The 16,145-nt window shown below is 55.2% G+C and overlaps 8 protein-coding genes across 8 annotated transcripts; 3 read left to right on the top strand and 5 right to left on the bottom strand.

The window, feature by feature from the left end:
* Nucleotides 1-212: 212 nt before the first annotated feature.
* Nucleotides 213-1,571, bottom strand: A1O7_09453 (uncharacterized protein; the record flags this gene model as incomplete). The annotated part of the gene is made up of 3 exons (XM_007763441.1): nt 213-623; nt 722-1,418; nt 1,501-1,571. The coding sequence occupies 3 exons, from the start codon at nt 1,569-1,571 to the stop codon at nt 213-215; spliced, it is 1,179 nt and encodes a 392-aa protein (XP_007761631.1).
* Nucleotides 1,572-1,588: 17 nt separating this feature from the next.
* Nucleotides 1,589-1,948, bottom strand: A1O7_09452 (AAT family amino acid transporter; the record flags this gene model as incomplete). The annotated part of the gene is made up of 2 exons (XM_007763440.1): nt 1,589-1,807; nt 1,859-1,948. 2 exons carry the CDS (start codon nt 1,946-1,948, stop codon nt 1,589-1,591), a joined length of 309 nt encoding a protein of 102 aa, XP_007761630.1.
* A 998-nt stretch (nt 1,949-2,946) lies between these two features.
* A1O7_09451 (uncharacterized protein) lies at nt 2,947-4,977 on the bottom strand (the record flags this gene model as incomplete). The annotated part of the gene is made up of 1 exon (XM_007763439.1): nt 2,947-4,977. The coding sequence occupies one exon, from the start codon at nt 4,975-4,977 to the stop codon at nt 2,947-2,949; it is 2,031 nt and encodes a 676-aa protein (XP_007761629.1).
* Nucleotides 4,978-5,370: 393 nt separating this feature from the next.
* A1O7_09450 (eukaryotic translation initiation factor 5A-2) lies at nt 5,371-6,076 on the top strand (the record flags this gene model as incomplete). Its single annotated transcript, XM_007763438.1, has 4 exons — nt 5,371-5,391; nt 5,504-5,770; nt 5,828-5,960; nt 6,012-6,076. 4 exons carry the CDS (start codon nt 5,371-5,373, stop codon nt 6,074-6,076), a joined length of 486 nt encoding a protein of 161 aa, XP_007761628.1.
* Nucleotides 6,077-6,653: 577 nt separating this feature from the next.
* Nucleotides 6,654-8,768, top strand: A1O7_09449 (uncharacterized protein; the record flags this gene model as incomplete). The annotated part of the gene is made up of 4 exons (XM_007763437.1): nt 6,654-6,840; nt 6,903-7,012; nt 7,088-7,377; nt 7,454-8,768. The coding sequence occupies 4 exons, from the start codon at nt 6,654-6,656 to the stop codon at nt 8,766-8,768; spliced, it is 1,902 nt and encodes a 633-aa protein (XP_007761627.1).
* A 219-nt stretch (nt 8,769-8,987) lies between these two features.
* Nucleotides 8,988-9,443, bottom strand: A1O7_09448 (uncharacterized protein; the record flags this gene model as incomplete). Its single annotated transcript, XM_007763436.1, has 1 exon — nt 8,988-9,443. One exon carries the CDS (start codon nt 9,441-9,443, stop codon nt 8,988-8,990), a length of 456 nt encoding a protein of 151 aa, XP_007761626.1.
* Nucleotides 9,444-12,077: 2,634 nt separating this feature from the next.
* A1O7_09447 (uncharacterized protein) lies at nt 12,078-13,808 on the top strand (the record flags this gene model as incomplete). The annotated part of the gene is made up of 4 exons (XM_007763435.1): nt 12,078-12,198; nt 12,250-12,504; nt 12,553-13,354; nt 13,409-13,808. The coding sequence occupies 4 exons, from the start codon at nt 12,078-12,080 to the stop codon at nt 13,806-13,808; spliced, it is 1,578 nt and encodes a 525-aa protein (XP_007761625.1).
* Nucleotides 13,809-14,090: 282 nt separating this feature from the next.
* A1O7_09446 (uncharacterized protein) lies at nt 14,091-14,915 on the bottom strand (the record flags this gene model as incomplete). Its single annotated transcript, XM_007763434.1, has 1 exon — nt 14,091-14,915. The coding sequence occupies one exon, from the start codon at nt 14,913-14,915 to the stop codon at nt 14,091-14,093; it is 825 nt and encodes a 274-aa protein (XP_007761624.1).
* Nucleotides 14,916-16,145: the final 1,230 nt, after the last annotated feature.

Genomic DNA, 16,145 nt, shown 5'->3' with positions numbered 1-16,145 from the left:
CGATATTGTATATGCAGCTCGCTGAAGGATACATTTATCGTAGCTCGTCTCCGAGCTCTCTGGATATTCTGCTTCGGTTTAATACTTAGACACACACATGAGCTCACAGGCACGCACGCAATGCCAGAAGAGGTATGTACACTTGTTTCTCCAGAAACATATTTGACGTGGCACGGCCACTGATTAGGCCAAGCAACCGCTCAAGACAATGCTCATGCTATCCAGAACCAGCTCCTCTCCACCAGGTTCCTTGGCTTGCGCTTGGGCCAAACGATGGCATCCAAGGCAGCCTTTCCAGTGTACAGATCGGCGTCGCTGGACTTGTGGAAACCTGTGCATTTGACAATTCTCCAGAACAGGTACAGGCCAAAGTAGATGGGTATGCCAATATAATCCGTGATGAAGGCCTGGTAACCGAACCCCTCAGCAATAGATTCAAATCCGTTGATCAAGATGATCAGGCTGAAGAAGATGGTGGCGGCATAACCGAGGTACGGCTGGAGGGGCGACTTGAAGGGCAGAGTGTTGCGGTCGATGCCTTGAGCCTTGCAGGCGTGATAGAAGCGGATGTAAGCGATGGTGATGCTGACCCAGGTGAACAGGGTGGAGATTGTAGTCAGGTTCTGGAACCACGTGAATACCGTGTTCGAGCCCGATGAGCAGGACATATAGGTCAGAAGCGAGGTTGACCAGGTTATCAGCACGCACCATACGGGAACACCGGTCTTCGAGCACTAGAGCAGGAATCGAAGTGCCTGTCGGTTCTGCGCAGGGCGTACAGGGAGAGGGAACCGGTGTACAGCAAGGCGTTGGCGGAAGAGGAGGCCGAGGTCAAGATGACAGCGTTGATGATTGACGGGAGAGCACTGATACCGGCACGGCTGATAGCAATGACCCAGAGAGATTGAGCAGCACCAAGCACATCGTTCTCGCGGACACTGATCAAGTGCTCGTCGTTGTGAGGAAGGAGAACACCGGTGGCCAATGAGCCCAGTACATAAAAGAAGAGGATCCGCCAGGACACGCGGCGAACGGCCTTGGGGATGTTTCGGCGTGGGTCTTCAGCTTCACCAGCAGCGACAGCCACCATTTCGACACCGCCGTATGAGAAGTCGGCGTTGGCGAGGATCGACCAGAGACCAAGGAACCGGCCAGTGTCACCACCAGCGGTATATGCCTTCATGGCACCAGGGTTGCTCCAGTACTGGAAACCGAGGCGGTGCTGTCCTGAAACACCACCGGCGTCGATGATGAGGGCGAGGACGAGGAGGCCGACAATGGTGACCACCTTGACGGAAGAGAAGATGAATTCGGCTTCAGCGTAGATGGCGAAAGCGAAGATGTTCAATCCTAGGACGGGCACAATGACGATGGAGATCCATGCTGCGACGTTGATATCTTGCGCACCGTGCCAGAAACTGGATGACGGTTGCAGCAGCTGAGACTTCGACACCGAGTGTGATGGCACACGAGTACCAGTTATTCCAGCCGACTACAAACCCTATGGCATCATCCACGTAACGAGCGCAAAACTGTGGGATGGTACTGGGAAGGGCTAGCCATGTCGCCATCTCACCGAGACACATCATCATGCCGCAGACGAGGCCAGACCGGTAAAGGTGTATCCAAGCAGGGCCGACAGAGGACCGGCTTGGAGGAAGGCACGACCGATGCCCAAGAAGAGACCAGTACTGATGCTACCACCGAGGGCGATGAAGTGGATATGGCGGGATTTGAGACCTCGACAGACATAACCATATTCCTCGGCCGTGGGGATGTCGCCGGAATCATCCGCTGCCTTGTTCAACTGGGAGAACGGTCAGCAAACACCAGACTTCAGCAGCTGAACCGTACTCACCTCGATCTTGTGTACATCGTTGAAGTCGACGGGGCAATACTCTGGCGATTGCGAGCTAGAGGAAATGTGATAGTTTGAGGATTTCTCCATCTCGAGATTGTGCGCAAACTGCAAAGGGGTGTTTGCTCTGCCCAGTAGGCAGGACATGACAATCTCAATCGTCGGTCAGTAGCGAGTGACGGTGCCTGCGAACGAGCTCGAGGAAACATCGAACATCCCCCACTGGGTCAGGGTGACTGAAAGAGGTATATGTAGGACGACAAGCGCGCATAGCCATCGCAGCCGCGGTGGTCACATGCCCTTATCTGCGATGGACAAGCACATCGACCTCGTCAACAGTGTGGCATGTTAGCTTGAGCCCAGGTCACCAGATCCGAACTGTCGAGATTGCAGTCTGGCGAGCTAGCGGCTCAAGAAGGTCGAATGGGCAGTAAGCCTTGCAGACTGCCGTTGCACAGTATCACTGCACGCCACCGTCGCATGCTGGGGCTGCAGGGCTTTGACATGCGTCAGGGCCGGCAGATATTCTCTCGATCAACCTGAGCGAACCATGACGGGCAGGTTAGAGAGAGATGAGAGAACAGAGAGAACCGTGCTAACCACGCTAGGTTGCGTGACGGCTGAGGTAACTCGTACATACTGGTGGAGCGCGGGGTAAGTAGAAGACACGCCAGGAACGGGAGGTTGACCTGGCCGGACGGCAGGCGCCACCCTAAGCATTTCCTAAGCATTTCCTAAGCATTGCCCAAGCACCCGCTCCAACACCAGGCAAGCGCAACAGAGATCTCGACGGCTTCGCTGCGGATTGGGCGTCCTGCATCGAAAGCCTTCTAAAAGGCGGCGAGGCATCTTGCATTAGCTTGCAGAGGGGGCCACGGTGCCCTTACAGCCAAATTGGAACGGATTCATTTGCCATGAGGCGGTTTCGGACTCGACGACGTTTTCCGAGATCGAGGAGAAACACGGCATACTGTACTTCGTACGAAGCTTTAATTTGTCGGCCCCCTTGAGCGACAGCCTACCGTGACGAGGTTCGACACTGGAATCACGGCGGCCCCTTCAACTCCATGCCGTCGTGAGATATAGTTCTATCGTCCTTTAAACTCCTTGACCAACGTGCCGAAATGCTCCTTCTGGTCCGCCGCCAATTTGCCCTTTGTATCGCTAATGATCGTCAAGACTAGACTATAGTTGTTATACAGGAACTTCGCTCTTTTGCTCGCATCACCTGCCGCTTTGGCTAATTTGCCCATCAGTGTCTCGTACTCTGTCCTCAGCCGGGCCAGACTATGAGAGACGGGCTCGTCATCGCCTGCCTCGGCACTGAGCAGCAAAATGCCCTGCACGAGTTGCCCGAAGCGTTGTGTGATCGCGTGCGGTGCGACTGAGGCTCTTGAAGTATCGGTTGATCCTCCGCCAACCAAGGAGAATGCTGCAGCAGCGCCACGGTTCCCACTGCTTGGAATGGGGACTTTCCTCAACGACTCGCAATGAGCGTCCATGACCATCTGGAATCTCGGCCACAGGAGGATATTGGTATAGTTGATGTAGGAATCCGCTACGGGAACCTTGCGTCTCTGCGCTTCAAATGCGAAGTGCTGGTTCAGACGCACGCAGAGAAGGAAACCCAGGCAGTCATTGGTGTTCTCGACTAAGGACCTCGTCAAATTGTGGCCGATTGTGAAAGTCGGCTCAAAAATCTCCGTCACGCGCCGGGATATCCGATGGTACGTGTTCGTTGCGAACAGTTCCGTAACGACCGAGTACTCGGCAGATACATTGTCGATGAGAGCTCGATTGAAGTTCCGAAAAGGAATCTCGAGATAATGTGCGGATTTGTTGTCTTCAGCGAGATAGGCCGGGATGGCAGTGATGTCGGTCTTGGATTTTATGATCTGCTCTCGACGGCCGAGATTGAAGGCATCGTGTTGGGGAGGCGCCGGTTTTGATGCGCCGAGGACGTTTCGGCGTGCTGGGGCGGGATCCGAGCCAAGCAGGTCGTGGAGATCAAAGGCGTGGATCTGGAGGGATGAGAGGGCTTGTTGGTAGCGGGTGAAGTGGCTGCTGTAGTACCATCGCATTGTGTTGACATATGCTTGGCCAATCTCCTCACCCAGAGTGGGATGATTCCGAGCCAGAAACGCAAAGAGGTCCTTATATCTGAGTAGCGTCTGCTGTTGGATAACTTGGGCATTGATGTTAGGCGACCGGAGTGCTTTGATCTGAGCCACTATGTAATCTCGGATCCGTTCAAGGGCTTTGACTTTGAGGTCCTCAAGGAGAGGTTTCAGGTCTTGCAAAGCCTTGAGCTGTTCTGAATGCTTTTCTTTGGCTTCCATGATGAGTGACCTCGCCTCGAGGTCGTTGACGGCTTTGACGAACGTCTCATCGATGGGTCCATCGGCAATGGACCGCACGGTGAGCGGAGAGAGGGTGACCTCCTCGACCGCAGGACCCAACAGCTTTTCGACATTGCGGCGTTTGTCGAGTTTCGCATTCAGTTGAACAGAGCGGGCCTGTAGTTCTTCAATCTCTGCCGACACCTGGCCGAGTTCAGCTTTGAAATTGGTCAAGTACGATTCAACGTTTTTCAAGACTTGGTCGCATTCCAACACTGAATTGTGAAAATCTTGGTATTTCTGTCTATTCTCTCTAGCCGAGGGCTCCAGTGTATAGCCAGTCGTCGGTGGGCTGTATGGTATATCCCGGTTGGCAAATTCTTCGAGACTCAAGCCCTCAAAGTCAATGTCCTCGACCAGCCGCCCGCCTTGAACCTTGGGTGTTGCATCTTGTCCTTCTTCATCGCCAGCCTTTCCAAGTGACTCTCTTAGCACGTTGACTGGGTCCGGCACATCTGGAGGAGGTCTTTGTTCAAACCGGAGAGCTGACCCGTTGGTTTGCCTGGGCGGAGATGTAAGGGAGGTAGTAGAGGTGTTCGCACTGAGGTCTAGAGATGTGGACGATCTGTTGGCAGACAGACCGAGACCAGACAACGTACGTTGCGACGGCGCAAGCTGGGAGTTCTTACGCGGAGCAGGAGAGTATGGTCTGGACGGAGTGAGAGACTCTCGCGAGGCGCCGGGTGTAGCAGCACCAGCAGTCAAGCGGTCCAGCCACATAATGGGTGTTCAGACGTAAGAGAGGTCTCAATGACATTACTACGAAGACATGTATGGGCTTGTGGCCCGTCACGCACGTGTCTACGAGGCCACATGGTGCTTCATATTCCTCCTGCGGAGTACACTTACTAACGAGAACATCCACCGTACAATGCCAAGGCCAGCACGAGGGAGGTTTGCCGGACCGATGCTATCGATTGGCAGTGGCGGCACTCCGCATCCCACTCTGCAACCAACATCTCGAACTCATATTTTCCCAGCCAGGGCCTGGTCTGCGTTTTCTCTTTTGACCATCGCTCTTTCCCCGAGAATTGTCGCACACCGACTTATACCGGCTCTTTCATCTCTAAATTCTCTCTACTCTCCTTAGCGGCATCTTCTCATCTATCCACCATGGCGGACAACGACGCGCAGGTAAGCATTGTCTTGATGAACCCCGCTTCTATGCGCTGGGCTGGCTCCGTCTCCGCCAGTCGTCGCAGACCAGGAGCCTCGTCCGTTCTTACTGACATGCTTTTACATCCAGCATGAACACACCTTCGAGTCCGCCGACGCTGGGGCTTCGGCCACCTACCCTATGCAATGTTCTGCCTTGAGGAAGAACGGTTTCGTTGTCATCAAAGGTCGCCCATGCAAGATTGTCGATATGTCCACCTCCAAGACTGGCAAGCACGGTCACGCCAAGGTCCATCTGGTCGCTCTTGATATCTTCACTGGCAAGAAGTTGGAAGATCTGTCCCCTTCCACCCACAACATGGACGTTCCCAACGTGACCCGCCGTGAATACCAGCTGGTGAGAGGCCCCACCGAGTGTGAATGGAAGGTACAGACCCCTAACAGAAAGTGATAGCTCGACATTACCGATGACGGTTTCTTGTCCCTCATGTCCGATGATGGTTCCACCAAAGATGATGTCAAGATGCCCGAGGGCGAAGTTGGTGACAAGATTGAGAAACTCTTCCGTACTGACGAGAAGGATACCAGTGAGTTTTGATTCTCGATTTCAGCTTTAGCAAATTCTTACGGGCTTTTAGATGTCATCGTCTTGACCGCCATGGGTGAGGAAGCTGCCATCGATGCCAAGGAGGCCCCGAAATAAAGGGTGTCCGAGCCGAACTGCACACCTGCAGCCTCCTATTCACGACTGTTGTACTTATGGGTCACGAGAACCATGTCACGTTCCAGAGCTGGTGTCGGGACTGGTTGCACAATCGAGGTATTTAACAGGCGGACTCGATTTTGCCTAGAGCTAGCTTGGGCAGTAACTCTGTGGTCTGCCTTGAAAAGCGATCTTCTCATGCCATGAAAGACTTGCATGCCGGTGCATTTTGAAAAGTGGTAGCTAGACGAACAGCCCAGGAATTTTCAAAACCCAAGCCAATCAATCGCGTGGTACAAAGTAGTTATTTGGGGTCGTTATTTCAGCCTTGTTTGTCAGTGTGCAATTGGCCCACCGCTGATTGGTGCTACGCAATTTCATTACTCGTGACCAACATCATTTTCTGCTTCCAGTTAAATCCCCTGGTACATTGAAAACATATAGAACCGTACCTGCGGCCGGTCTTGATCTCGTTGGTGCGAGATTTCTTACTGAAAGTAAAGCTCCACAACACGTCCCTTAACAGCATCGAGCGCCATGCTAGCAAAGCCATCCCGATCGCAGACAATCCGCCAATATGGACGGGGACGAGTGCGCCACTTGTGGCTCGGCCGACTTCCATGACGAAGATGGGAGGATTTTCTGTCACAATGGGCACGATCAAGGCCGCGGCCTGACCACCGCAGAGGACGACGCCGATTTCGGCAGGCAGGGGACCATCGTGAGGAAGAAAGTGGACAAGGAGAAGCAGAAGGCATCGAGAGGTGAGTCGGTGTCCACGCGACCCATAAACTGGCCATCTGCAATGCTCACCAGTCTTTTCTAGTGCTTCGAGGAGCCAAAGCGTTCCAACTCTTTCTTCAGTCCTGGCAATTCATCTTGTGGAAGCAATGTCACGCCCTTGTCCACCAGAAAGGCCTCCCAGCCGAACTATGGGTAAGTCAACCAACCGTAAGAAGCTGGCTACATCGCTTTTCCTCGCCGTTGGGGGCACCTGCTGACGTCCAGCAGAATGTGGTGCGGGACATGTGGACGTTATGGGTCTCGAGACTGGAGCATCGCCTGCTGCAAGACGCCGCCACTGCTGTCGACGGGCTTACAAATACGACTGGCAACGAGGCCGATACTACCGCAAGCTCTGGTGAGGAAAGCGATACGGACCCCGGCGCTTCTGCGCAGAAGATGGAGAAGAGGAAGAGGGAGTCCGCGCATGACTATCCGAAGCTCATCGACACCGCTGCCCTGGCATACATGGGTATCATCATGCTCAGAAGGCCAGTCGGACAGGCTACGTTTCTAAGGTGAGGACACAACAATTTTCCATGGTGGCCCGAACCACTTCCGCATGCGCTGTTCACTGACACGAGGCTCCACTAGATGGATCCTCGAAGAAGACATCCCCTTCATCCGCGCAATCCGGCACGTTCCCCAAGAGATGAAGGACCGCCTTCCAGGTGAGTACCATCAGTCTCTGGACACGACCACGCGGCTGCCCGGGCCAGACGACCTACAGAAGGCAATCTACCACCGAGCGAGATGGTTCAACACCTCGTTCGGCATGGCCATGCCATCGATCAACCAGAATCTTTTCCTTCTGAACTACGTCCGCCGTCTGGCTCTCCCGCTCGAGGTCTACACCACCGTGCGCCGCTTGAATACCATGATCACCAAACACGACTTCACTTATAGGTATCCTGACGTGACGAAACCGCCCGAGACCGAAACCACGCGACGTCAGCCAACCACGTACCCTGAAGCCCAATTGATGTCGCTCGTCGTCGTGGCCACGAAGCTGCTCTTCCCGTTCGACTCGGACACCGTCAAGCGGTACCCGAAGGACGCCACCGACTTCACCACTCTGCGCATGAACTGGGCAGCCTGGCTTGAAGCTAAAGAAAGGTTCGACGAGGATATCACCGCTGCGAGAGTCACGAACGGCCTGAAACCGGGGTCCGAGATCCTCGTCACGGACAGCGATATCCTCGGCATGACGGACGATCAACTCGACCAGTACATGAGCTGGTATCAACGGACGTGGATCAAGAACAGTGGCTCACCCCAACACACGCAGGGCCAGGATGGTGGCAGCGGCAGCGGCAGCATGGACAGGGAAATCCTGGATATGTTCCCTCTGCCCGACGTGCCGGAACGAATGGAGAGCCGGGAACAGAACGAGAGACTTTACGCCGAGGAGGACGCGCGGCTCACCGACCGCATCAAGAAGGTTCAAAATTCTCTGGGTTCCCGACGGGCTATCTCGGAGGAAGACGAACTCGAGCAAGGTCTCGACATCATGCGCCCGGGCGCACGGTACCCTCAGTTTGCCAAGGTTGAAGATCTTGACCGCGCAGCAGGGAAAGACGATGTGGCCAGGACTTTCCATGAGGAAACCGCCCAGACAGCCTGTTTGAGCTTGAAGGCCCTCATTTTAGCGGTGAATCGCACGGAGGAGAAGATCGAGCGATGGCTCGTAGCTAGAAGACGGGAGGAAATCTTCGGCGACGAGGGCTCCGAAAGCGATGAACGCGGCGCGGGGGCCGAGGACGGCGGTATAGATGAGGATATCGCAGATGTTCCGGAGACTAGTCCTCCCGGTAAGTTGGCCCAGGAATTGAATGGGCTCGGACTCGGGCTGTCGCCACATGTCGAGGACGATGATGAATATGCTGATATGCAGATGCTCCCGGAATGAAACCGGCTCTGGTTGTTTGGTGAGCTCGGAACGTACTGCCTTGTCAATCACTGCTCATGATCCATTGTGCCCAATCTCAGTCTAGCATGCGACAGTCCTGAGACAGTGCACGCTTGTCCCTGTACACAATGTGCTCCGTCTTGCCTTCCGCTGTACTAACCAATTATACACATTATACACGAAAGTTTGTCCTCGCTGTACCCGGTCCCCAGTTTCACTTCATTTCACCCTCTCAACCTCGCCTCCTTTCTCGCTCCATTCTACCCAGCTGCCAGGGAACTCCCCCACGGTGCCACCAAAGCCTGCCTGACCCGCCAGCCTCGCCGCTGCTCTGCTCCTCACGCCTGCCTTACAGTAGAAAATCACCTCGTCCTCCTTTCCGGGCTTCTCGAATCCGAACCGCTCCTCAAACTCCTCTGCAGGCAGGAAGAAGCCGTCCGCGGCAGACGTTATTGGGAGGTTTTTGGAGTTGGGGATCTTCCCGGTGGCTTGAAGTTCGTTGGGCTCGCGGACGTCGATGAGGATGCGGTTCGGGGAGGGAGCGGAGGAGAGCGACTGCACGTCATCAAAGGTGTAGAGCCTGGATTGTTGGGGAGAACTCGAAGAGGAAGAACTCTCGTCTTTGCGGGCTGACAATGTTGTTGTGAAGTGTCGCTTTGGTTGGCGCAGGGGCATTTGCGTTCGGGCTGTACGAGTATGTGAGGTGAGGAAGGCAAGCACGGGCACAGCTGTTGAGAGACGGCCTGGCTGACTGGATCGGAGACTCTTTGAGGAATGACAGGCCGTGATCGAGGAAGAAAGACCCCGGGAACAGTGAGCGAGAGAGTTGGCTGCTCGCTTTGATGCCATCTTCGTTTGGGTCGTCGCTTTGAAGGCGGATTGGGCTGCGAAGAATTCTAGCGCAACAAGTAGACAGTACTCAGAATAGGTTTACAAATTAACTCCAGCTTTGGCGATTGCACCAAAATCCAAAAAGCTCCAGACGCCTCGGCAGATGACGTTGATGTGCGGAAATGGTACCCGCCGTACGGTGGCGCATTCGGCCAGCTTAGCACAGTGATTATCCATTCAAGGTCTCATACGACCTTGGTCATTTATCGGCCACAGTCCAGATAGAGATTTCGCAACCCTGTCAGCCGTTACAGGCGCGGGAGCTCCATGTTTTACAGCTTGACAGCCGACAATTTCAGCTGCACCCCCGGATTGTAAGAGGTGTGTTAGTTCTGGACCAGAGCAAGACCGAAGAGAGCGGGCATTCAAGAAGTATTTTCCGACGGGTCCAGCCCTTGTTCTACTTCGCGTTTCAATCGAGCCTGCGGCACTTGTTGGCAGCTCCGACTCCTGGGTCAGTCGATTAGAAACACACGGTAGGGAAGAACGTCGGAGCTTTTCCAGCTGCAAGCGATTTTATGGCTAGAGCTGCAAGGGAAGCCCTCTCGGATGACCGACACAGAAGAGAAGCACGTGGAGTACCCGGGCGGCGTTCTGGTCCTTAACGGACAAAGGTTTCAGCTTACCCAGCTTTTCCGCCAATTCCTTCAGAAATCCCTTGACTTTGCCTATAACTAAGTGGTCAGTACCATGGTTTTACTGAGTGGGCGGATCACTGACCTAGACCTTCCAGATGCCAACCTGACTTCTTGTAGTAGAGCTCGATTAGCAGTCTTCACTCAGATGCCACTGGGATGTCCTCATTCTCAGCATAGACTTTCGAGAGTCTCTGTAAGTTGTCGTGTTATTCTCAATATCTAATCTAGCCCTTTCAAGGTCCCGGCCTCCACTTACGGCGGGGCATTGTTCGAGGTCGGGCTGGGGGGCGTCACGAGGCGCGTCGAGGCTACGACCGTCCGTTCCAACCTTTTCAAGGCGAAAGATCAAGAGTGGAAAGATTACTGGAACAAGTGGGTGTTTGACCCTGCTCCAGGCGACTCGCTCATGAGCTCACCACATCAAGATCATCAGGAGGGACAACCAGTTGCGGAGGGGTCGAATGCGCCACCAAAATGTCATCTCTGCGTAAAGGACCTAAGTAAGCAGAGGCGTATGGATTGACCGCTTTCCTTTCCCCCTTTCTCTGTCCCTGTGGATTACCGCGTGTGAAGGTGCGGGTATGAGCGCAGGTCCCATTTGGCGCCTTGCTCTAATATCAGGCATCGAGCTGCAAGACTATCGTCCTCGATTTCGATCCCAATTACAGTAATATGATCATCATAGTATAAGCCTCTTCCGCTCCTTTTATGGACGAAGCACGGGCAAGGGAAAAGTCTCCAGTCACACGCAACCTTGAGCCTGTCTGCCAGCGGTGTTGCTCAGGAGTGCACACGCTGGTGGTTCCTGCGTGCTGCCTGTGGGGAGTCGCCATGCTATGCAGTAGACGCTTGCTTCCAGAAGCATCTAATCAAGTTGAATCTTCTAAGAGGTGGTGCATAGCTTCGCGGTGACGATCCGACCAAGACCTAATGCCCACCTTGTCTCGTTGTGAGAGGTCGGTCAGTGACGTGTCCACATGCGTCCCTTCTCTTCCTACCGACCGGCGAGACGAACGAGGCAAGCCATCGCCTATTGTATACAAGCTCTGAGACCTTCGTCCCTTGGCAATCGACGCCCGACCTGCACGTACTTCTTCGCGGTTTTGTATGAGCTATCTCATGTCACATATTGCACCTTCAGATAGGCCAGAGCAGCTTGAAGCGAAATGAGTGAGCCTTGTGATATTGTAAGCTGACCTCGAGCTGTTCCTGAACCGGAGCTCGATTTCCCATCGCACCTGCTGGATTGAGTTCAAACCCCCTCCAGCAATGCCTCGGCTACCCTGTATCGACGTTCCATAAGGTGAGCATGCTAACTTCATTAGGGCCAAGGCTACGTCCTCCCCGAGGCTCTGGCAACACGCCGGGCACAGTCCGTCCGGCCACTCACCTCGAACAGCCTGACTCGGTAATCCAAGCGACTCGGAAATACCCCTTGTCATGTATCTGGGGTATGAAGCAACGGCCATTGGCGATGCGGTGTAAGAGTCCTTTGCAGCTTTGCATCGGGCAGACGGCGATTGGCTTATGCACGCGACCAGAGCAAAGCCTTATGATGCGGAGGTGCTGCATCCCGGGCTCGTCCTCGTTCCCCCACTCATTCGCTTACAGTACACTTCCGGACACTACAGTTGGTGGCCGGCGGTCCGTGGAGCTCAAGTACGTACCCCAAGCGGTGGAGAGCATCGACCTCTATGAAAAGCACATATATCCGACCAGGTAGGTAGTCGGTTCGCAGTTTCGAACGGACTCGAGAGAACTTGAGGCGGCTCAAGCAAAAATGCCTTCTTCGTTCTTTGTCATTGGCACCGCTGTTATCCTTCTGGCGGGAATCTTCATCCACAACTATAGCAAGGGGTCCAAAGTACCGCCCCACGCGAAACTGCCTCCTGGGCCAAAGGGTGAATGAAGTGACCATCAACGCTGAGAAGACAGCTCTGACAACGCCCCAGGCAAACCGATCGTGGGCAACCTGTTGGACATTCCGCCAAAACACTCATGGTTGAAGTTCAAGGAATGGGCCGACCAATACGGGCCGATCTATCGCCTCGACATCTTTGGGCGCAACCTCGTCGTGGTGTCGACGGAGAAAATTGCCAATGACCTGCTGCGGGAGCGAGGAAACATCTACTCCTCACGCGAACAATTGCCCATGGCCGCTCAGCTCATCTCACGGGGCTTGAGGCCTCTGTTTCTGCCACATGGAGGTAGAGACTACCTCTCTTCCCTCAAGGAGAGTGGCTGACGTGGTCCAGACTTGTGGCGACGAGTGCGCAAAGTGATGCACAACATGACTATGCACGCCTCGGCGACTTCGTACCAGCCGGTTCAGATCTACGAGTCGGAGCGTCTGCTCCACGACTTGATCGCCACTCCGGAGAAGTACGAGTCAATCTTCGAACGATACGCAGCAGCGGTGGTCCTGCGGTTATGCTACGGCAAGACGGTTGACACCGGTGACGAGCAGTACGTGCGCGACATCCTCCATATCACCCACACCGTCGAGCGAACGGCCTCTCCTGGGGCCTACCTTGTCGACACGTTCCCGGTCCTCATGTGGTTGCCCGCGTGGCTCGCGCCGTTCAAGCAGGAAGCAGCCCGGCTGAACGCCTTTGAAGTCAAAACCTTCAGGGGCCTCCTGCTCGAAGTCCGCGACAAGATGCAGGGGGGAAAGGCTCCAAAGTGCTTCGCGAGATCCTTCCTCGAGAAACAGGCTGAGTACAACCTTTCGGATAACGAGGGAGCCTATGCCATCGGCACGCTGTTTGAGGCCGGCGCCGGCACCACGGCGGCCATGATGATGTCCTTTGTGCTGTGCATGTGTCACCACCCCGACTGGCAGAAGAAGATGCAGGACGAGGTTGACCGCGTCATTGGTGACAGTCGTATGCCGGAATACAGCGACATACCGTCCTTGCCGACCTGTCGAGCCGTGATCAAGGAAGTCCTGAGATGGCGTCCCGTGACCGCTGGCGGTGTACCGCACGAGTTGATCAAGGACGACGTTTACAACGGGTTTTTCTTCCCCGCCGGCACGAACGTCCATGCGAACCAATGGTGAGTGACTGCGCATGGAGAGAGTGCATGTGGGTATATGCTGACGTCTTTCAGGGCCATCCACCGTGATCCAGAACTATACCCCGACCCGGAAACCTTCAACCCTGACCGCTGGCTCTCGCCCAAGTACCCGACCTATCGCGAACCGCTCGACAAATTCCCCAGCCTGCAGAACTACTCGTGCTTCGGGTTCGGGCGACGGATCTGTCCGGGCATGAACATTGCCGAGAACTCGCTGAACCTGCTGATCGCGAGGATCGCGTGGGCGGCGCATATTTCCAAGAGGCCCGGCGTCGAGGTTCCACTGTACGATTATACTGTCGGGTTCAATGTGCAGCCTCGGCCGTTTGTGTTTGATCTCAAACCACGGAGTGAGGCGAAGAAGACGTTGATTCATACCATCTGGGAGAGCGGAAAGGCTAGGGATCCGCTCGACGAGGTGAAGACGTTGTAGGGCGAGCCTTGTCATCAGCTGAATGATAATGTGTTCAACGAGCCCGAGATGTCTGTGAGACAATTGTCGTCAGTCGGGTAGTCCCATGGCGTACTTGTTGCAATGTGTTGCGGCTTGCCATCTCCTCCACTGCCGCCTCATCTGTCCCTACCTGCTCCTCATAACAGCACGTTATCTATACCGGAACATATTCTTCCGTATATACCAATAGCCAGGCCCAAAGTCAAACGGAATCAAACCAAAGCAAAGCACACCGAGCCACATCGAACCCTGCCTGAATCCCTACACATCCTCGCCCGCACTGCGCCTCAGAAACGCCACCGTCTCCGCCACCCGACTCAAAAACGGACTATGACTACACCCCTCGAGCACCTCCGTCCGCACAACACCCCCACCATCCCTGATCATTTGGACAGTCTTCTCCTGCGTCGCAAACTTCATGGCCAGATCCTCTCTCGCCATCAAGAAATGCACAGGCACGACCTCGAACGCCGAGAACCGACAGCTGTCAAACAGCGCGGCCGAGCTCATCACATTCAAATTCCTCTCCGCGGATCTCCACGTCTCAGACTCGGGGCCCAGATCCTGCCAGAACACCGACGCAGGTGGCGGGCCCATCAGCGGGTCATGTGTGGGGATCGCGCTGGCCGGCCTGCCCTCCGCTTCGGGGATGTTCATGCCCTCCGAGATGATATAGGCCGTGATGGCCGCGATGGCGCGCACGCCGGTCGGTTTCCCCTGCGCGGCGCGCGAGGCCGGGTCCAGGCCCCTTAGGGCGCCCGAGGCCGGGATGCCGCCGTAGGAATGGGGCACGAGGATCACGTCGTTGGGGGTGGTGGCTGCGGTTGCTGTGTTGTCATCGGATATTCCGTCGAGCTCTGCGAGGATGGCGCGCCGCACGGTGTCGATGTCCGCTTGGCTGTCCGGGGTTATTTCCTCGGGGGCTTTATCCACGGACGGGAGCGCCGGGATGACGACTTTGTAGCCGTGCGAGGTGAGCGCGCGGGATAGGGCCTGGAAGTGCATGGGCCGGTGCCAGGCGCCGTGGACGATGATGATTGTCGGTTTTGAGGCGGTGTGGCTCGCGGTTGCGTTTGATTCCGCCATGGTGTGGAGATGTGATGTCCCTTTTGTGGGCCGCGATCAGGTTCGGTGGAGGGAAAGACAGGATCCTTCTAGCATGGAAAAAGCCTGTTGTGTCGCAGAGGGGACGGCCTGCCTTTTGTTCTACCAACACTGCTTCTTTACTAGGGATGGAGGGAACGAATGCGAGGCATTGCATCCAGTCGTGTAATTATGTATGCGGCACGGACGGGGCTGACAAACAACAGCTATATAAAAATAACGCAACGTCAACCCCTGAGACCGGACCGGGGATGGACACTTGTACACAGTAGGCCGTCCGACGGAGCTACTGTAGGTGTCGGCCGAATGCTGTGTTCGGCACGGTGCTTACCATTGCGGACGGCCCAAGTACGGAGGAGAGCGTGAGCATGAAGTTCGGTCCGCCGCCATCAAGTAAGTTCGGAAGGAAAATCTAAGGACATGAGGAGTCGGTCAAAGTCAAAGGCACGGAGTACTATCTAGATCCCTTCCGCATCCTACGTGTCCACTGTGATGTGCTACGAGGACGTAACCAGTAATTAATCCCGAGTAACTCCGTACTCCATACTCCGCAACCAAGCCTGGCGGGCGGGTGCCTGGTGCCGCCGCGGTTTTGATGACCAAGCAAGGCGTCCCCTACACAGTACAGGTGCTGATACCAGGTCAAGTCCCATAGGTGCGTCGGGGGACCTACGGAGTTACAGTACCGTGGGATGTATGTACTGCAAGTCCCCTCGTACCCGTACCCTCCTTGTGCTTTGGCGGCCTCGTCACATCTCACTCACACACCACCGCGCATCTCGTGGTCTTGTTGATCGGAGGAATGACGGTCTGCGTATTCGCGAGCGACCGATCCAGCAACAAAGTAGCGCACGTCGAGGCCCACGAGACCGAGCGAGACGCGGCGTGCAAGCCCAAAATGGGTCATCATCCACGGTCACAGCTATCTACGCCCCGAGCAATCTCAACGCCAAGAACGCCAGAGTGAGAGTGGGTGGTATCTCCAAGACAGCAAGGGACTTACAGCACTCGTCCGCGTTCACCTACCCGACTGCCTGAGCCGATGATGCGAATATCGAGACGGAACGAGTGCGTAGACTGAGTCTCATGTCGTGTGCTCTACTTAAGCAGGATTCGGGAAAACTAATGATCTTTTGCATTCATTGCCCAGGCCTGCTTGCTGGACGGTGGGACCGAGCGCCTTTACATACCATACCGTGCTGTGCCATGCCC

Source organism: Cladophialophora yegresii (assembly GCF_000585515.1).
Source record: "Cladophialophora yegresii CBS 114405 chromosome Unknown aczIN-supercont1.7, whole genome shotgun sequence".
In the NCBI taxonomy this organism is placed as follows: domain Eukaryota; kingdom Fungi; phylum Ascomycota; class Eurotiomycetes; order Chaetothyriales; family Herpotrichiellaceae; genus Cladophialophora; species Cladophialophora yegresii.
Note: the sequence above shows the minus strand (reverse complement) of the source record. Positions and strands in the feature narration are given on the sequence as shown.